General features: G+C 36.7%; 3 protein-coding genes across 3 annotated transcripts; 2 read left to right on the top strand and 1 right to left on the bottom strand.

Annotated features, from left to right (window-relative positions):
* Window positions 1–5,478: 5,478 nt before the first annotated feature.
* LOC106303182 (glutathione S-transferase T2-like) lies at window positions 5,479–5,913 on the bottom strand. The gene has a single exon (XM_013739517.1). It carries the CDS (start codon window positions 5,911–5,913, stop codon window positions 5,479–5,481), a length of 435 nt encoding a protein of 144 aa, XP_013594971.1.
* A 10,184-nt stretch (window positions 5,914–16,097) lies between these two features.
* Window positions 16,098–17,509, top strand: LOC106303594. The gene is made up of 2 exons (XM_013739875.1): window positions 16,098–16,360; window positions 16,469–17,509. Exon 2 carries the CDS (start codon window positions 16,508–16,510, stop codon window positions 17,387–17,389), a length of 882 nt encoding a protein of 293 aa, XP_013595329.1. The 5' UTR covers window positions 16,098–16,360; window positions 16,469–16,507; the 3' UTR covers window positions 17,390–17,509.
* Window positions 17,510–18,525: 1,016 nt separating this feature from the next.
* On the top strand, window positions 18,526–20,495 carry LOC106304855 (mRNA-capping enzyme). The gene has a single exon (XM_013741241.1). It carries the CDS (start codon window positions 18,627–18,629, stop codon window positions 20,493–20,495), a length of 1,869 nt encoding a protein of 622 aa, XP_013596695.1. The 5' UTR covers window positions 18,526–18,626.
* The last annotated feature ends 1,383 nt before the right edge of the window (window positions 20,496–21,878 follow it).

Genomic DNA, 21,878 nt, shown 5'->3' with positions numbered 1-21,878 from the left:
AGTTTCTTTACGTGCGAGAGACGCCCGAACAAGTTTAGCAGCTGATTCATCAATTGTTCCTTTGGCTTCTGCCTTTCGTACTCTTTCCCTGCGTGCCGCGCTTTCTGTTGGATCGGCACAACTAGTATATTGGAGCATGACCTCTCTAATCTCACCTCTAGCCGCAGCCAAATCCTCTAGAGGGAATTGATCATGGTTTTCCCCTTGGGGATCCTCCCTAGAAGGTGCAGCAAGATGGTCTTTATAAGGTCTCCTGGTAAAGGCCACTATGTCATGTGCAGTTTTGTCATGCACTGGGGATCTTGCTCTTTCATTTAAAGGATGAGAAGTATCTGTGTGGGAAGCCCCACTAAAGGTTTCCCGCAAGCTGCGAGATGAGTTATTCCAGTGGTGAGGATCTTCTCTCTCCTTCCTCAGATACTGCATTCTATCAAATTTCTCACTCGAGTGGCCATCTCTATGTGGATAGTTATCCCTCTGGTGGTGTCGCTTAGGGGAGTCTTTTGGGTTAGGGTAGATTGACCTGCCATTTGACTCACTTCTAGCGTAGGGTCGGTATCGCTTCTCTCTACGAGGAGAGTGTCTGGCTGGGCCGCCAGAGTAGTTATAGTTATGTTGAGCTCGGTCATACTCATTATTACCATGAGCAACACTCCTTTGAGATCCCTCATGAGCTGCAAGTAAAGCTTTTTTCTGGTGCTTGGCTTCAAGGCAGCCGCGCTGCTCATGATCCAATTTTCCACAATGTAGGCAGTGTTTTTCCAATTTCTCATAGACGAGAGTAGCAGTGATCTCATCTCCGTTAGGGTACTCAATGATTGAGGTTTTGATGATAGGAAGTCTACCGTTGATGTGAACTCTCATACGAAACGATTGTGCCATGATCTTTGCGCTTTCGTAGGTGCCTAAATCTTCCCCTATCTTGATGGCAACTTCTTCAGACCATAGGTGAATCGGTATCCCCTGAATCTTGATCCAAAAGGGGATCATAGATGGAAAACTAGGGGAGATAGTGGGCTCCCATCTCTGCAGTATCACCATCCACCGGGCATAATGGTACGGGCCTTTCTCTAGTACCGTAAGTAGGTCGGATTCAAGCTCGAATTTAAACTGGAACATTCCCAATCCGAGATCTGAGCCAATAGGTGGGATATCAGCTTTCCAGTGATCAGTAAAGAAAGGTATAAGGGACCAGACTTTTTGGACTGATGGGTTAGTCACCCTTCCAATCAGAGTAAGAACATGTCGATGATTATCAGTAATAATTGTCGGTTCGGAAACCCGAACACGTCCAACTCGAGGGGCAGGCTGGTGTTCGAGAGCTACAGCCTTCCCTTTTTCAGTAGAGGAGAGACGACGATGCATCATGAGAGTAGATTCCACTTTCAGCTTCCAAACTCCAGGAAAAAACTTTCCAAAAACAGAGTATGATGTTGGCTTGATAAGCTTGGTTCCAGTTATGTTGCCCTTAGTTGAATAGATTTGAAACAGCTTAGCCAAATTCTCCAGGAAGAGAAAAACTATCAGCTGAACCCGTAATCACAGGTAGATTCGAAAGTATATCTCAAGATGCAAGAGGAGCGATGGATAGACCATCGGTCCAAGCTCCCAAGACTGAATCCATGGAGAAAGACGGTAGGGGCGCAGGAATGGATGGCATGGCTACTCCGGCGTTTATTCTGGCAGGGAGGGGCGACGGCGACGGTCCCTCCGGCCCGGGTCGGGGGAAGAACCCGGTGGGTAAAGCCGCAAGGCAATGTAGGGACCAGTGGTTAAAGACAGTTTGGGGAATGTTTTTTGAAAGGGTAGGATTTACCAGTGGATCTATTCCATTTCAGGAAAAGGACCGCAAGGTAAAAGGTTCTCTTACTGCTAAGATCCGGGCAATGACTTATCTAGAAGAAAGTGTTGGGAGAGACTTCTAGCTACTCTTCTATTGTTGTTTTTCTCACCGATATCTAACTAGTTACTTAACAAGGAATAACTTTGTTCTTTATTTCTCTACAAAAAAAAAGAATGGTAGGCAACGAGAAAGAAAATTTCTTCCTTGTGATTTTTTTTAGGAATGTTAGGAAATTCATTATTCTTATTATTCTTTGTCGTTCATGGTCATCATTTATACCCGTGGTTTAATTTTAATAAAAATGATAGTATGACGTTTCAACAAAAACATATAACGTCAGTGTAATTAATGGACTTTCAGTAACATTAATAAAACAAAACAAGATACTCCACTAAATATTTATTGAATATAAGCCTAAATGTTTGAATGATTGTACAAGTATCAAGGGATTCTCTGATATTATAGTTGGCGATGGAGATAAATGACATTATGTTTGAGGCGGCCGATGGCAGTTATTGATCTTGGACCAAGTTCATGAGGTTTCCCAGTGGCTCTTGGCTGGAAGATAACATGATGCTTCTTTCTAGCTGTTGTATAGTTTTCTAAAACTATGATTCTGTTTTCAAAGCCGAAAATGAAAAGAAGATGAAAACATTTCCGTTTTAAATTGGGATAGATGAGTCATTAGCTTAATATGTAATAGAGAGAGGAACGCATGTAGTATTGAGTATTTTTCAAAGAAAAACAGAATTTAAGATGAACCTAGAGTTTTTGAAGGCAAACGACAGTTAAAAGTTTGATAAACATGTTTTTCAAAAATATCCGGTAAATTTAGAACGATACAAAACATCAATATTTCTGAGTTAAGATGTCAGCACAAATTTAGAATGGTTTAAATTTATTTTTGACAAAAAAAGAATTTGGTATATGTTATCTTGTTTAGTTATCCAAATCAATATATGAAATAGTTGTAAGTTTGATTGCTAGACTTCCAAACTATAGTCATGGTTGTATCACACTTGACTAACTTTTTTCGCAGTTGACTAACATCAACATTAACAATCGTGGAATGTCATCAAAGAACAATATTAATGTTCACATGATAAAAGTCTTTATCTAAAAGATGTATTTATTTTTGAAATGTTTTATAGCAAACTGAAATTTGTAAACCACATCCAGCTAATTTTTTTATAAGAAGTTTAAAACATAACATGCAAGTACCGTCCAATCCATTATCCCCTCGAAGACATTAAAATAACATCTTAGAAAGTTTTTGTTTAGATATAATTACGATTACCTTTTAATGAATGAGATAGTGTGAATCACGTCGATTAACACGCTGTTCAACTACTACGAAATATTTCTGTAAATTGTTTATATAATTTCATTCTTTCCAATGCTAAACTTTGTCGTAAATGATAAAAGTTGATACGATTATGATAAAGCACCGAGATGAAAAAGACACTTTAGACTTTACAGCTAACGATAAATTAAACAACTTCGGTCAAATAATTAAATTCATATTTATTTGGTCTTTCTTGTGGTTAAAATAAAAGCATACATAATTTTTTTAATAAAAATGGCATTAAAACATATTACAAATACAAATACAAATAGTAAACGAGAAAAAAACGATTAGTGAAATCTTGATTTGTTCCAAATTTTTGCCATATATTCTCAACCAAATCATCTATCAATTGTTGATGTATTCTTCTATCACGAACTCGATTCCGAATGCTCATCATATTGCCGATATTTGAAGGCATATCTGTAAAAAACGTGCTATCCACTTGTGAACTTCGGTTTGATTCCGGTTGCGAGAAAACAGATAAATCATACTGAGTGTACCCATCTCGTTCGTCTTCTACAATCATATTATGTAGAATGATACATGCTATCATTATCTTTCCAATTATTGTTTTATCCCACAAAAGAGCTGGATTTTTTACTATGGCAAATCGAGCTTGCAAGACCCCAAAAACACGCTCGACATCTTTACGTACAACTTCTTGTTGTGTAGCGAATAAAGATGCTTTCGGACCTTGCGGAAGGGAAATAGATTGGACAAAAGTAGCTCATTTTGGATAAATATCATCTGTGAGATAGTAAGCCAAATTGTACTCGTGTCCGTTGACAATGTAATTAACTTTTGGAGATTGACCTTGTAATATATCATAAAAAACCGGTGATCGATCAAGAACATTGATATCGTTTAATGTACCTGGAGGTCCAAAAAACGTGTGCCATATCTAGAGATCTTGTGAAGCTACAGCTTCTAAAACAATTGTTGGCTTTCCTGATCCACGTGTGTATTGACCTTTCCATGCGGTCGGACAATTCTTCCACTCCCAATGCATACAATCAATGATTCCTATCATCCCGGAAAACCCGCATATCTCTCCAATATCGAGTAGACGTTGAAGATCTTCTAGCGTGGGTCTTCTTAGATACTCATCTCCAAATAAATTTATGATTCCTTGAAAAAATGTTCCAAGCATAAAAGCGCGGTGGTCTCGCCAAGTCGGAGGTATTCGTCGACCGCATCAGCTGGGCAACCATATGCCATCATACGAATTGCTGCCGTTGCCTTTTGTAACGGGGAGTGGCTGAACCTTCCAGTAGCATCTCTTCTTTGTTGAAAGTATGGGATTTCAGCAGATAGTCCATCAACAATACGCATGAACAAGGGCTTGTTCATTCGAAAATGTCGTCGAAACATGTGAGAAGGATATGTTGCATCTTCACCAAAATAATCGTTCCATAACTGCATGTGTCATTCTTCTCGTTGTCTTTCAATGTAGGCTCGTTTCTTTTTTGACCTTGATGCTTCTTGATGCTCAATATGACGAATTAGAAGATTTTCGAATTGTTGATCGAAAATTTGATCAAATCTTTCATCCAAGTCTTCGAAATTATTAGAAGAAGAAGATGCCATTTGAAATGAGAAGGAGAAGAAATGAGAAGAAGAAGAAATGTGAAGAAGAAGAAATGAGAAGGATAAGAAACGTGAAGGAGAAGAAACAATTGCTTAGAGATGATTTGTTTTGCTCGGTTAAGGAGAAAAAACAATTGCTTTTGAAAAAGATGTGAAGATGCTCAAAGTTGTTGTTTTGTTTTGCATTTGATTTCTTTCTCACAAGTTTATATAGACAAGTTTAGACAGGTTGTATATCGTTTGGTACAACTAAAAAACAACGTGAAACATTTCACACAAATTAGGACTTCACGAGATACAAAACTCAACAACTTTATTACATCAAACATATTGTCTTGTTCTGTCACATGGTAACTGTCTTTGTCTGCAAGTACCATGTGATATACCTGCAATAAAACAAAGAGAGGAAAGATACATAAGACAACACGAAATACAACAAGACGAGATACTTTATTACTACACAACAAGGAAGAAAACAACAACACAACATTAAGCTTTATTACCAAACAACAGGGACGAGATACACCAAACATTAAGCAGTAACCAAGACAACAACAACATACTACAGACCCGACAACAACAACAACAAAGAGAAACCAGCATACAGACCAGCAACAAAGAGACTCGATATTAAGCACAACAACAACAAACTACAGACTCCAGATTAAGCACACAAGAGAAACCAAACTAACTTCCCATTCTAACTTAGCAACATGTCAGTTATTAGTTTGTTTTTCAAAGAGATTTCTAGTTCATCTAGAGGCTCTGTCTTGGCAATGAGGCTATCAAGCAACTTTTGCTTGTTAAGCTTCTCCTTTAACTCAAAATCCCTTTGCTTTATCTCCCAGATGCCCTGAAACTCCACTGCCTCGTCCGAAGTCTTTGCCTTGCTTTTACCTTTTCCCTTTGCTGCTTTGACACCAATGGGCCGAGCCGATGCTTCATCCTCACCATCGCACCCTGGCACAAAAGACGCTGACTGTGCGGACTGATCATTCAATTTTCTTCTTTTTGAGCTTACCTTGTCTTTAGTCTTTGAAGCACCACACCATTTCTGATCATGGTGAAGTTCTAACCAATCATGCTCGAGGGTAAACTTGACCTTGAAGTCATTGAAGAATATTTCATAAGCCATTTTTAATACATCATCCTCACTCTACCCACTAGATTTTTGTTTCCTAGCTGCATCAAAACACCCAACAAACTTACAAACACCTCGTTAAGCTTCCTCCACCTTTGTTTACATTGTGTTTCCCCTCTCTTTTGCAAACCAGCAACCTTTGGAAAGGATGCAAAATAGCCTGCAATCCGTTTCCAAAACGCGATTGCTTTCTGCTCATTCCCCACCACCGGATCTTTGGAGGTGTTAAGCCAAGCACTGATGAGCGCAATATCTTCAGTTGGAGACCATTTCCGTCTTTGTTTACGGTCACACACGGTGTGTTCATCTTCAGTATCATCTTCAGCCCATTTTGCATCCGAGGAGGTGACTTCTATACTAGGTTCACGATTTAGAATGGAGAAGGAGGTATTTGGTTGCTGACTGTTTAAGAGGTTTTGAAAGCTACACTCTTTACTAAATGGATCCATAGTGAAGGAGATATGAAATGAACTATCAAAGGAGAAGAAGATATGAATCGAGAAGGTGAGATTTTGGTCGGTTTTAAAAGGAAAGTTAAAGAGAGTTTAGTAGGTGTTATGTGTTAATGGCAATCAATGTTATTCAGACAATCAAGAAACAAACTCGGACACGATAATAAAGTCAATTTAACTCCAAAGGGTTTGAGAAACAAACTCAGACACGTATGAAAACTAAATATTGTTTTTAGAAGTTAATGCCAATCAAGCTTTCTTCACCTAAAACTAAAACAAGCTTTATTACTAAATGCAAATCACCTCACCGCAGCTACCACAAACCATAATAGTAATGTGCATTTAATTCCCAACCTTTCCCAACCTACTCGATATCTACCTTCTATTAAAGGAAAAGTATACTAACCTGTTGCTTTCTGAAATAAAATACAGATGCTTTGATGATGGTGAATCTATTTCTGACGTTTGTGTTGATTCCGTAATGAATCAAAAGCAAACTCACACGAACCTGTTACACAAGCAACAAAGAAATTTAGATAAAAAAAGGAACTAAACCATGGTTGTGAAGAGATAAACGAAATCAAAAACCCAAAGAATACAAACGAACACTTAAAATTTAAGCTTATCGATTTTCCTAAAACAATCATTCCCACCATCGCTACCTTATAGAAAACTGACGAAATCATTCACACATAGCTTAAGCATATCGTTTCCAGACTAATAGATATTTTGTTCCCTCAAATTCATCATCATCACTTGTTATAACCAACTAACCCTCTGTTTCTATGCAAAAGTCTTGATCTTTTCAACAGTCAAACAATAGTCTAATACAACTCTAAAAGACAACAGATGTTCGTACTTACAGTCTGATCTTGCTTCTTCTTCTTCTTCTTCATCTTCTTCCCCCTTCATTACCGCAAGCCTTGCATGTTGTCTGAGTTTCATCCTTCCGTCGATCCTTGCTTTCTCTTCAAGCCTTCTTCTCTTCTGAGATGAGATGAGATCCTTGACTAACCGAGAACGATGAGATGAGATCTCAGAAGAGAACGATGAGATGAGATGAGATTCGAGAGCAAAGAGAATGAAGGAGGAAGCCTTGCCTAACCGAGGACGATGAGATGAGATGAGATGAGATCTCAGAATAGAACGATGAGATGAGATGATGAAATTCGAGAGCAGCGACAGATTGATCGAGAATGGAGGAGGAAGCCAAATTGATTTCGCGAGACGAAGGAGAGAGAGACATTAAAGAAGTGATCGAATGGGATAATGTCATGTTAGGGTGTCTTATCAGTTCCAAATAACCCAATTAAAGACCCGGTTCTTTCTTTTTTCCCCATTTTTCATTTATTTTTTTTCATTTTTGCTTGAAACTCTACTTAAGACCTCATCGATGGAGGTGGTCTAAGTTCTTTGAAAAAAAATGTGGATCCCTTCTCAAATGTGAGTCTTCTTTCTTTCACATAAATATAAGATGCACATCGACTTCTAATGAACCAACTTATTTTATATAATGGGGCCTCGGATATTAATGATAAAATATATGGGCCTAAAACCGTTGCATTTGTTATAATGAGCTAAGTTCCTATATTGGAGTTAAGTAACCAGCAGCACCTTCAATATATTTGTGATAAAAGATTAGGGCTGTTCAATATGGTAAAACCGAACCGTACCGAACCGAACCGAACAGAAATAGACAATATGGTTTGGTTTTGGTATATACCATATAAACCGAATGGATATAATTTTATAAAAACCGTAGGATTTGGATATGGTTTGGTATATAACCGATTAAACCGAATAAACCGAACAAAACCGATTAAAAGTAGAAACATGTAAATATGTATCTATTTTATAACAATACATGAAAATCTATTTGTTATATAAGTTAAATTTGTGTTAATAACTATTACCATAATGTTATAGTAATAAAAAACCTTATATAATTTGTAAAACATTTGAATACATCGTAATTCAGACATCTTATTTTCTAAGTCTTTTTTTTTTATCTTTTTGCTTTATTTTAGTATTCACTAAATTAATATGAAGATGATAAATTTGATGGAAAATAATTAATGGAAAATTTTCACAATTTTTTTCTTATCTATAAACAAACAGAGTTTCGTGTTCAATCGAAAAAGCATGACTTTAATGAACACTAAATATGGAATAGTGGAAAAACTTTTCTTTCATGTTTCTGTTTTGTTTCATATTTTTATTTTCAAAATTTCAGGCTCTGATTTTAATTATAGATTTGATGATTTTATTTGATGGTAGAAGCATTTTTACGTTTTTGTTCATTTATTTGAACATGTAATATATTTTTAATAAATGAATGTATTGACAATATGACTCTAAAATTTATTTTATATGATCTCAAACTAAATAATTATGTTTTTTGGTATAAAACCGAATAAACCGAAAACCGACGGTATATAAACCGAACCGAACTGAAGTAAATATGGATTTAGAATGGTAGTTATATTTTACTAACCGAAATACCAAAAACCGAAAAAAACTGAACCTAAACCGAACCGATATCCGGATTGAACACCCCTGAAAGATTCATATATTGGGCATCTCCAACAGTAAACTAAAGAATTTTGTTTCCATCTGAATATTTCATTCAATATAACCAAGGAACAGTACATACAAGAGTACAACATAGACCACCACACTTACAACTATGCCTGGGAATGTGAGTTAAAGCAGGGGATAGGCCCATTAGGCCCGCAGCGGGGCGGGTGCGGATCACCAAAATTATAAATTCTCAAACCCGCGGGTCAGGCGGATCGGTGGTTTGATATAGCGGAGCGGATGCGGGCTGTGGTTTTTATCGAAGCGGGGCCCGCTAACCCGCATAAAGTGATGCTATGTCGTTTAGGGATGATAGAGACGTAAAGTGTGTGCTGTTTTAAAGTTATATATGTTAGACTGTGTGTTGTTTTTTGTTGACTCCTCTTGAAAGTGTGTTGTTTTAGTGACTATAACAAAAAGTGTTTGTCATTTTACATAGAGTCCATATAGAAACCTAATTTTTTAACCCTACAGCACTTCTTTTCTTTTCACGCCGTAAACTAACAACTAAACTCATCTCTTTTAAAGGCTAAAGTGATCTAATCACGATCTAATCACTCTCTGCAAATCGGAAACCATGGAGTTTCTCTGTGCGAATCAGAAACCACAAACTCATTCCTCTCAAAGTCTTAACTCCCTGTCACTCCTACGGATCGAGAACGAGCTTTTTGGTGTTTTTGACTTTTGACATTTTTTGGCGGATAACCCGCTAGACCCGCTTGATTGATGCGGGGCGGGTGCGGTTATCTAAAGCCGGTCATGCGGGTTTCGCGGGTATAACTTTTAAGTGAAGGGGGGCGGGGCGGATCCAACCCACTTCCCAGGACTACTTACAACCCAAAACATAGGAATAAAAACAGTCTTCACAAGATTGGAATCTATTATCCACCACCACACTTTGAGCAATAAGGCAGGCACCCTATTGGCAGCAAACAATTCAAAAACTACCTGCCACTCCAAAAAAAATTGCCAAAAAAGTCTGATCGTCACCACTTCGAACTTGTAGGAAGGCCAAGCCTTTGGTCTATTAATAGCATTCACAACTACCCTTCATTCAAAAGCGAAGTAAATTTTCAAACACTTATGGCTTACCATACTTTCCATTGACCACATTACACTTAAAAAATAAACCTCGTCCTTTGTCCCTACTGATCCAAAAAAACGCTGACTATGAAGAAGAACCACACCATTCAAATCAATTAAAGAGAGAAACATTTTGTGACATATGTTGTTTGCCGACATTGAGGATAGATGCATGCGTGTGGTCCTTCACACGAACGGTTTTCTCAACACCAAACTATATCACACCAAGCAAAAGATTGACAAAACCTTTCATTAATTAAATGGAAAAACATTGTTGTAATCAGGAAAAAAAAACTTATCCTTAATTCTGGATTTGGAGGAAATAGCTCTTGTGGAATTGTATTTACTGACAAACATTGAACAATTAGCGGTGAGACAGGGATGATTTATGCTAATTCCAGTGACTTCCAATGATCATTTGATTATTCAATCACTACGTATTTTAGGGGATAATACAATGAACTACTGTCGACACAAAGAAAAATCTCTTTTGACTACCTTTTTTCCTGGGGGGGGGGGATTCTGAATCTGCATTGTACTCTTGACATGTCGTGGTAACCACGGAAGACTACAACAAGAAAGAACGGTATGTTACCATTAAGAAGCAGTGACCCTTTCGTGGGTAAAACATCAACTACATATATTTTTACCGATTCATCTATTTGTAAACATGTGTGTAGACACTACATCATATAGAAATACCACAATAAACTTGAAAGCTATAACTTTTTGTATTGAATAAGCAATAAGATCATTGCTCATCAATGGATGTTTTGGTCAACATGCATCATGCACGTTTGGATCTGGTAGATAGCATATTAGTATAAATTTATTCAGAAAAACCATAGAATTTGTATAAACCACTAAACTAAATCATATCTATATAAAAGAATCATGTATATTTGTCTTACTCGTTAATTTTTAATGAAAACTAATCTTCACTAATAATAAAATCAAATCATTCGGTGTAGGCTATTTATTGGTCCGCATACCTTCTAGAAGCGATATGCTTCCCATATAGAAAATATTGGTTATCTGAGGCATGGGCGTTCGGGTCTTCGGGTCGGGTTTGGACCGGTTCTTTTCAGATCCGGGTCTTTCGGGTCTTATATATTTAGATCCAATAAGTACTTAGAAATTTTCGGGTTCGGGTATTTAAGATCTGAAAAAGACATGACATACCCAACTCCATCAAATTTAGTCGTTATTTGTCATATATATCTAAAATTTTACAAAATAACTTAAATGAAAATATTAATAATTATAATAAAACATTTTTAAACTCTAAATTTTACATTTTAAAGCTTCATACTCCCTCTGTTTCATTACAAGTGTCGTTTTAGGCTTCGGCACGCTGATTAAGAAAACAATTAATTTTGTATATTTCTTATAAAAAACACTATTACCTATACACCTAACCATATTTCAACCAATAGAAAAAATAAATTTTGCATAAAATTAATAAATTTTGCATTGAAAATCGAAAACAATACTTATTTTGTAACGGAAAAAATTCTCTAAAACGACACTTAATATGAAACGGATGGAGTATTACTTAAAAAATGTTACAAAATAATAACAAATGTTGTTAACAAAAGATATTTCAACTGAATCATAAAATAATATATATAAAATAGAATACAAAAAATCATAGTTTTAGATATACATGTTTTTAAGTCGAGTACAAATCGGTTCTTATTGGGTCGGGTCTATTCGGGTCGGGTCTTTTCGGATCTGTGTCTATTCGGGTCGGTTCCTTTCGGTTCCGGTTCTTTCGGGTAAAAGAAATTTAGACCCAAAAAATACTTGTATTTTGGTTCGGTTCCGGATCGCGTGTTTTTTGGTTGGTTTCGGTTCGGATTTTCGGGTCCAGGGTAAAATGCCCAGGCCTATAATATCAAATCAGGTCGATTTGTCAATCTGAAACATAAATGATAAGAGAATGTTGGTAATAAAGGATCAATGTGCGGCAGTGGTCTCAACCCGCATAGCTTTCCTGAAATAGTATTTTTGAAGCTCTGAAGTATTGGTCAATAGCATATATGACATTGTCCGAGACTTTTTATCTTGTTCTGAACAATGCTTTGACTTCTCAGATATATTAACGGCTCTTTCATATTCAAACTAGCAATAAATTAGGGAAGAAAAACTAATGAACAAAATAAACATGCCTTCTGTTATCCCAAAGAAACGGCGTTTACACGCAAAGTGGGTGGGGTGAGAGGTGGATGGCTAAATATATAAATCAATAAAGCAAATGAAATCACAAGAAAATCAGATCCCTATAACAATATAGTACTACTTTTACTACAAAACTGGGACCTTCAAGTTCACGTTAATGTCGGTCGATCGGTTCAAAAGCATTATTGACTGCGAAATTACGCACATACAAGCCTACAAGTTTATCACAGATGTAAATTTGACGTGGCATATGTCAAGATTGGGTTGTCTAGGTTTTCACGGAAACCATCATGAAATCATGTGCCTACATCTTATGCACCATTGAAACTACGTTCATTAGTAATCACTAATCATTAGTATTAAATTATTATAGACTAGTAAAAGATGTAGCTTTGATCAAAAAAAAAAGTAAAAAATGTAGCTACGGATTTTTGTTGGTAGATTATTTTATTGAAGATATGTTAGTAGCATATACCATTTCCTATGAAAACAATATTTTTAAATTACAAAGTTATTATGTTCAGAAAATACTACAGTTTACGCCTGGCTACATATAATTCAGTCTTTCATAATTGGTATAAATGCTTTATTGTTTCAGTCACCTACAAATATTTTCAAATTTTAAATGATAGACACTTTTATTTTACTGTTATTCATGTGCACCTACATCATACATGTAAAAGGAATAAAGAACAACAGTATTCAAGAAAAGGGCCCCTAAAGTCCAAAAATGATGGGCCCAAATTTGGGTTGTAACGCATGACAACTACTCATGGACAAGTACACGTGAATACCATTTTCTTCCATACGTATGCAAACTAAATTATTTTTCCGCAAAAAGTATTCTTAACTTATTAGTACTTTCTTAGAGCCGTTTGATGAAAAAAAAACTTATTACTTTCTTAGACATTTTAATAAATATTTTTTTCGGAGAGAAAAATTAATAATAACCACCAAAATTATGTATTTCTCCTTTTAGATATATATTTTTGTTCATTTTCAAAATTAATGGATTTTGGATCTATCGACATAGACATGGCAATTCAGACAAACAATATAGTTTTGGAGCTTTTGTAATTAAAACACAACATTTAAAATCGAAAATACAGTATTAAACTATTCACCATACAATCTCCGGAGTCCGGATCCAACCAAACACCATTGCTTTTTATTAGAATATTAACAAAAACGGCTAGAGGGGGGAAAAGAGACTAGATTTAGAGAGAGATAATGGTTGTAATGATGATGATGAAGCTGGCAATTTCTGAGATTTTAAATGGTACTTCCTCGGTTCTCTCAAAAGTAACATGTCTTAGATTTTTTAACTTGTTCAACGAAAATAAATTTTCTATATGTCTAAAATAGTTTTTTATATTTTTAAAAAACATTAAATAAAAATATTTGAATTGATTAAATTTCATTAGTGAAAAGTTATTGGAAATTATATAATAAAATAAAAGAAAAATTAAATTATAAATATTTATTAATTTTTTAGTAAACGTGAACATTTTATAAAATCTTACTTTCAGAAATAGAGAGAGTATTTATTCCGTTTTATAATTTTCCAAAAGTATTAAATATAGCAACTGCTTCGAGATTTTCCTTATTTTCGTGTAATGATAACTCTTGTGGCCGACGCATAATATTTGGTCGAACAAAAGCACAACATTCTGGACCGTAATGATCCATAGATAATACTCCCACCTTCTCACAAATATATACTTTATACTATTTTTACGCATATTAAAAAAATACATTAAATTACTATAATAAATATATCATTTTCTGCAATTTTTAATTTTTAATATATTTTAACTAATACTCCATTAGTTTTATAATAAGTGGTATTCTAATTTTTTTTCTTGTTACACAAAAAATATCACTTTACCTTTTCAATGCAAATTATACTTAATTTTCAGCTGAAAATTAATTTTAAACTGCATTGATTTTATAAATAATTTTATTTATCTCAAATACTATTGGTCAGAAAGATGTAATTGATAACAATTTACATATATTTCCACTACTTTCTTAGTCTGTGTGAAAAATGTCAAAGTGACACTTATTCAGAAACGGATAGAGTAATAATTTAATAAAATCAATTAATTTTTTGAAATGTACAATTTTTTCATAGAAACACACAAAATATCTATATTTGTGAAATATTTTTTTTTCTAAAACATCTATCTTTTTAAAACGGAGGAAGTACTACTAATCTATGTTACATGAAAACTTGGTTAAATGCCCTTTTCACGTTTTGGAAACATTTCCAAATCGAAAACTCTTGGAAACTCACAGAAACACATTGGAAATCCGGTTCTTAATGAAAACCTGCGTTTCTATTTTAGAAACTCGTAGTTCTGTTTTGGAAATGCTTAAAAAATTCTTTGTTTTATTTTAGAACAAATTTTATAAACAATTAATAAATATAAGGATTAGTTTGTTATTTTGATAAGTTAAGAAACTTACTTAATGTTATTCCCATTTAGTTAAACTTAAAATCGTGTAAAAAATCACGCTAAGGAGGAAGTTAAAATATTTAAATACTGGATTTTATTATTTTGATTTTTAATATGATTTTGATATTTAATAGTGACTTATTTTATTTTCATATGATTAAATATAGTGACTATTTGTTTATTTGTATTCTAAGATATACTAAATATAGTAAAAATAAATGCAAATATTAATATATATTTACATATATATATTTATAGACTTTTCTACGACGTTTCCAAAACAAAAAAAAAAACAAAAATCATGTTTTTACATTTTTAAACGTTTCCGTTTCCGTTTCCGTTTCCATCCAACCTGGCTACTAATAATGTTTTCCTATGGACACCATTTACTATGTACGTAGCACAGAAGATCAAAACACTGGAAGATGATAATGTTGTCCTTATTTAAAAAAAAAAATGATGCGTAAGTCTTAAAAATGCAATATCGCCAAATTAGAACCCACTAAACCTTTTTTCTTATATAGAAATTTAAGGCGTCGGATACTTATGTTTACAGAAGTCGTGCATTTTTGAATATTCGATGGACCCGTTTCAATCTTCAAATTATTAAATATATAGTTGGATTTTAAGGGGTGAAATTATCATGGGAAAACTAACCTACGAAGTTCAAAGACTTGATCGTCTTGGGATAACTATTCAAACTTTCATGTTTTCACAGAAGTAATTTTGCAAGGAAGAAAAAACATCCATGGAAGAGATGGTCGAAGAAAACTAAGCATTCTGTTTCGAGGTTTTTTTTTTATAATATATACATACCGTTTAAAATATTTTTGCATATACAAATCGACCATTGTGGTTTTTGGCTAATGAAAATGTAATTTGTTAAAAGTAATTAACATGTTTTTATTCTCTTACTTTATAAGTATGTAAATCTTCATGTTGCTTTAACTTATATATATGGTAAGTTCGTGAATTATATCTGAACATGTCAGAAAACATTGCAAACTGCAAACACTACACATTTGTCTATAACTTTGACTTTATAATTTCAAACATTAATTTGATGTTGGATCTCGAAATTTTTTTTTTTCAACACAAGGATCTCGAACTTGAACATCCATATTCCATACATTCACTAAATATATTCAAAGAGAACAGATCTTGAAAACAAAATGTTTGGCAAAACAGAAGCTAAAACTTTCAAAGTTACAATTAAAGGAGGAGTTCTCTTCGTCAAAAGACAATCCATGAGCTTTGAAAAATACGTGAACCCAAATTGCTTAACAAAATAATTCACACAAAAATAAAAGTTCAATTTTAGTATTCAATTTTTCAATGTATGCCGAGTCAAGTCTAGTTAGTTTTTTTTCTTGTTTAAACACAGTTAGGTTCCTAGTTTTAAACATGGTAAAATAATCCTGAGAGTGAAAGGAGTCTCCTTTTTGTTTTGTCTCTATCTGTCTCCAAATTTGAGTTTTTATCGAGAGTAACACACACGTCTCCTCCCTTTCCTTCGGCGATTTGCTACCTTCCATCTCTCTCTCTCTCTCTCCTTCCTCACTCTCCGGCTTTATCAAATCTCTTTCCTCGGAGACACCGGATCCAAATCGACCAGACTCTTAAACTTATAACCCATCATGAGGATTCTTCTGCAGTTTCTCCTTTAAACTGATTCATAGCTCTCTCCAGGTAAAAAAGATTTAATTTTTTCATCTGGGTTTCATCTTCTCAACGTAAAGCTCCCGTCATTGTCTTTAGTCAGATTCGTCTGTGTTAAAAGTCTTTAGCTTTACGCAGTTTGGCCACCAAGTGTTCGTTGAAATTCCTCAGAGAGAGATGAAGGATTTTCCTTCTTGCTTCGGTGAAAACGGCGTCCAAGTCGCGGACTCGTCGTCTTCAAACTCCGGCAAAAACGCTCAGAATCTCGTCGCTTGCGTCTACCAGTGCCGTATCCGAGGAAGGAGCTGCTTGATCACTGTGACATGGGCCAAGAGTCTGATGGGCCAGAGTGTTACCGTTGGCGTTGATGACTCTTGTAACAACCAGAGTCTCTGTAAAGTCGAGATTAAGCCCTGGCTGTTCACCAAACGCAAAGGGTCCAAAAGCCTAGAGGCGTATTCTTGTAAGATCGATGTTTTTTGGGATCTATCGTCAGCGAAGTTCGGATCAGGGCCTGAAGCGTTGGGAGGGTTCTATGTGAGTGTTGTTGTGGACAAAGAGATGGTTCTGCTTCTTGGCGATATGAGAAAAGAAGCTTTCAAGAAGACAAACGCTTCACCTTCGTCGTCTCTAGGCGCGGTGTTCATCGCCAAGAAAGAGCATGTCTTTGGTAAGAGATCGTTTGCTACAAAAGCTCAGCTTTGCGCTGATGGGAAAATCCATGATGTTGTGATTGAGTGTGACACGAGTGTGACTGATCCTTGTCTCGTTGTTCGTGTGGATGGGAAGACGCTGTTGCAGGTGAAGCGGCTTAAGTGGAAGTTTCGTGGCAACGATACGATAGTTGTGAATAGAATGGCTGTGGAAGTTTTATGGGATGTTCATAGTTGGCTCTTTGGGATGCCTTCGGTGGGGAACGCAGTGTTTATGTTCAGGACTTGTCAATCTTCTTCGGAGAAGAGCTTGTCTTTCTCACAGGATATTATGGCAACTACAACGAACTCCAAGTCTCAAAGTTTTGTTTTTTCGTTGATTCTGTATGCTTGGAAGAACGAGTAGAGAAAGAGAGTTTTTTTTTACTGGGTACTAACAAAAAACCTTAAAAGCGTTTGTTGATTCCTTATCGACATTTGTTATTTTAATAGCATATGATTAATGAGTTGATTTCTGCAAATATAATATTCATTACACAATGCTGGAACCAGATCAGTCTTGAAGAATGCCATATCTGACTGACTATCTGTGTACCTTGCAGAGTTTCTTCACGTTGATCATTTGCTGTTTCTTTGTTAGCTTATTTCGCCTGCTCTTTGATTTGTAGCTTGTTAATAATTATGCTTAGGACTTCTGCTTACCTTCTTTCTTATAACAGATTGCCTCATAGAGAATTGTATGAAGATTCCTAAATTGTGAATGAGTAAGCCAGATGTTTCTTAGCTTTCACATGGAGAGAGAGAGAGAGAGAGACTCCAAGTTCAGAGTTCAAACAAACTCAGAAATCCTAAGTTCTTTGAACATTGCACAACAAAAAGCTTTAGTGTTAGCTTTAGCTTTAGCTATTTTAAAACATGAATTACTTGAATATGATAGTAAGACTTGTTTAAACTTTTCTTTTTTCATTTTTCGTTCTTGAAAAAATATTGGACCATATAATCAGTTATGATGTAAGCCATGAATTGCCATTTGTAGAAAATCACAGGAAAATCATGTCTTCTTCATAGAGATTCTACTAATAAAGAACTTCAAAAGATTTTGTATTGTCAGTGTCACAGAGAACTTTATGTAGAGAGCAAGCAAGCAAGCAGCATTTAATATGTCAAATTCAAACTGCACTCTGTTTAGCAGAGAATCTCTGCAACTGCCTGCCGTTTAATGTCCTCTTGTCCTTTTTTGGTCAGCAGCAGAAGAAGTTCCATGAAAAGAGTCAAAAGTGAGAGGAAGAGTGTCTATATTGATTACTGCAACATTCTTTTGTGACATCATCACATGTTTAAACATGCCATGTGGTCCCCACCCCTCTCTAGATATACGGGCTTAACAATAAAAGCCCTTTAATTAAATTGGCCCAAGCCCATAGACCATATAATAATATGACCGACCCTAAGACTAGTGCGTGTCTATAAATACAACACGACCCCTCTCCTCCCAATCTATTCTTCAGAATCACCCTCAAGGTTTGTCTTACTTGGAGAAATCAGACATAGAACAAGATGGATGCAGTTTGGTCGACATAGAGATCGGACAATTAAAGACAAAAAGAGACTTCATGTCTTGTTCTTTTACCCTTTAGAGAAGAATGATTACTGCGATGCCCCCAGAAGAATCAGGAAGAAGTAGTTACTTGCCCCGCAAGCGACATCTCGAAAACCCTTCCGAAGAACAGAGCAAAAGATCGAGACTTTACCAAAACGCAAACGTTATCCCTCACGGTTGGCTAGATTGTCCACGTTTCGGCCACGAGATCGGTCCCATCATCCCATCAAAAGTCCCTCTCAGCGAATCTTACAACGACCACCTCCCTCCCGACAAACGATACACTTTTAAACAGCTGCTAACCAACAACAAAAGGAACAAGCTCGGTCTAGTGATCGATCTCACCAACACAACTCGTTACTACAACCCTAGCACAGAGCTGCTAAGAAGGGAAGGGATCGAGTACGTTAAGATTCGTTGCAGCGGTCGTGACTCTGTCCCTGATAACGTCTCCGTGAACACATTCGTCCACGAGGTGAATCAGTTTGAGAGACGTAACTTCTCGAAAAAGTCTGTTCTCGTTCACTGTACGCATGGTCATAACCGCACAGGGTTCATGGTTGTTCATTACCTTATGAGGTCTAGTACCTTGATGAGCGTTACTCAGGCTCTTAAAACGTTTTACGATGCTCGTCCCCCAGGAATCTATAAATCGGATTACATCGACGCTCTTTACAGTTTCTATCACGAAACAAAGCCCGAGAGTGCTGTTTGCCCACAAACTCCCGAGTGGAAGCGGTCTGAAGAAAACGAGTCTTTATCTGTATCATTATCACCGTGTGTCCCTTTAGTGATCAAGAAGATGTCAAACGACGACGTTTTGGGGGACGAGATACCTTACGGTCAAGAGAAGTGTTACCAGGAGTTTTGCTACGAGATGCTGAATATTAAGATAGAAGGAAGATCTTCGTCTCTGCAGTTTCCCGGCTCGCATCCTGTGTCTTTAGACAGGGAAGGGTTCCAACTCTTGAGGCGGAGGTACTACTACGCCACGTGGAAGGCGGACGGGACGCGTTACATGATGCTATTGACTAGAGAAGGGTGTTACTTAATAGACAGAAAGTTTAGATTCAGAAGGGTACAGATGCGGTTCCCTTGCAAGCCTCACGAGGCTAAAGTGCATGACTACACTCTGCTCGATGGAGAGATGGTTGTAGATAACTTCCTTGACGGACAAGGAAAGCCTCGCCAGGCGAGGAGGTACCTCGTCTACGACATGGTAGCAGTCAACGGCGAATCACTCGCTGACCGTCCTTTCAGTGAGAGATGGAGTGTTATCGATAGAGAAGTGATCAGACCACGTAACGACGAGAAGAAAGTTACAAAAGGTTACAGATACGAGATGGAGCCTTTCGGCGTACGTATAAAAGCCTTTTGCCTACTATCTTCCGTGGAGAAGAAGGTGTTCAACGAGCTGATACCTTCGCTCTCTCACGACTCCGACGGGATCATACTCCAAGGCTGGGACGAGCCTTACGTCTACCAGAGGAACCAAGCCTTGCTCAAGTGGAAGTTTCTAGACACCATCGACTTTTTGTTCGAGGTGGGGAGGGACGGGCGTTACATGCTGTTCTTGTGTGAAAACGGGAGGAACAAGCTTATGGAGGGGCATACGGTTGAGTTTAGAGGCGACGGTTGGGAGGAACCGGGGAGGTATAGTGGGAAGCTTTTGGAGTGTTTTTGGGATAAGGAGGATAAGGTTTGGGTGCCTATGAGGGTTAGAGTTGATAAGTCTCAGCCGAATGGTATGGGAACGTTCCGTGGGGTGATGAAATCTATTAATGATGGTATAACTAAGGAGGTTTTGTTGAAGGAGATTAAAGAAATTGTTAGGCTTCCTATGTACGTTGAGCGTATTCGTGTAGATACTCTAGCTGCGGAACGGCGTAGGCATGGGAACCGCAGGGGGTGATGAATGAAGTTTTCGTATGCTATAGGAATATTGTTAAACTATTGTAATCTACCGTCCAAAAGTAACATTACACATTCTTGTTTTGGTTCTCTATTATTTGGATATTTGAAAACAAATAAAATATGAGCCAGTATCGTAGCGTCTTGCGTTATGTAGGGAAAAGTGTTTGCGTGGTATCAAAGTTTGGAGGAAAGAAAAGGTCATCTCATTTCTAAATACTAATTAGGATAAGTAAGCACACACAGTTCAAGATATTTGTGAAGAAGCTCAATTGCCTTTGGATATAGCCACCCTCGTGATCTGCATGAGACATTTAAAGTTGTACTTACAAAACTTTACACTTAAAAGCAACCTAGATGAGCTTACTTGGTGAAGCGGATTATCTTCCAAAAAGTTTGAATATATATGCTTATTCAGCCTCTCCCCATAGGTCTCTTGGATTCAAGCAGCAACGCCTGTAGGCTCCCTGAGATTCACTGCCCATTATGTGTCTTAGCCATCAAATCTAATTGCATAAACTAGTAAGAACACAACTGGTTTAGTATAATCTAAGTAAATGATGAGCATAAAATGGTCTTTTCATCAATTTTAGTTCGGTTTACTTGTGGATTGGTTCAACTTTCTGGCATAAACATTTATGAAAACTGATCTACTATCACCTTCAGGCCAGAAAGTAAGTTCTTGCGCTTCAAATCTTCTTGTTTGTTGTGAACAATAGGGGAAATCGTGTGTGTTTATCATTCAATCAAAGTGTTCTCTTATATAGGGATTACAAGGAATATATAAATGGAAAGAGTACAAATCCTTATCCTAAAAGAAATAGGAAATCTACTTAAAGATAAACATGAAGAGAAAAGGAAATCATCCTATACTATAGACGGTCTAATCTTTAGCTGCCTCTCTCTCATTCTTGGTCGCGGTCTTGGACTTGGGCCTGGACGCGGTCCGTTCTTCCTTGATATGGTTACTAGCAATCCACATTGTTCATAAGACTCCCTCTTGGATCCTATAACCATATGGGCTCGTATCATGCACGATGTTGCCTCGTTAAAACCTCTCTAGGAAAACCAAAAACCCAAGGTGGGAAAAATGGAAACCATAGACAGGAAAAAGAGTACAACGCATGACACTCCCCATGATGAAGGCATCACTGAAGATCCTTCAGCGGGCGCATCCCTATCTGATGAACCAGCTTCCTGAATGTTGAGGTTGGCAGAGACTTGGTGAAGAGGTCGGCTGAGTTGTCACTGGATCGAACTTGAACTACTTGAACCTCGTTAGCCTTCTGCAAGTCGTGGGTGAAGAAGAACTTGGGCAGGATGTGCTTTGTCCTGTCTCCCTTGATGTATCCTTCCTTGAGCTGAGCAATGCACGCTGCATTGT

The sequence above is a fragment of the Brassica oleracea genome, chromosome C7 (assembly GCF_000695525.1).
Source record: "Brassica oleracea var. oleracea cultivar TO1000 chromosome C7, BOL, whole genome shotgun sequence".
NCBI lineage: Eukaryota > Viridiplantae > Streptophyta > Magnoliopsida > Brassicales > Brassicaceae > Brassica > Brassica oleracea.
Note: the sequence above shows the minus strand (reverse complement) of the source record. Positions and strands in the feature narration are given on the sequence as shown.

Coding starts and splice junctions, on each gene's coding strand:
- LOC106303182 (XM_013739517.1), bottom strand. CDS start 5,913: ATGGCTTATGAAATATTCTTCAATGACTTCAAGGTCAAGTTTACCCTC.
- LOC106304855 (XM_013741241.1), top strand. CDS start 18,627: ATGATTACTGCGATGCCCCCAGAAGAATCAGGAAGAAGTAGTTACTTG.
- LOC106303594 (XM_013739875.1), top strand. CDS start 16,508: ATGAAGGATTTTCCTTCTTGCTTCGGTGAAAACGGCGTCCAAGTCGCG.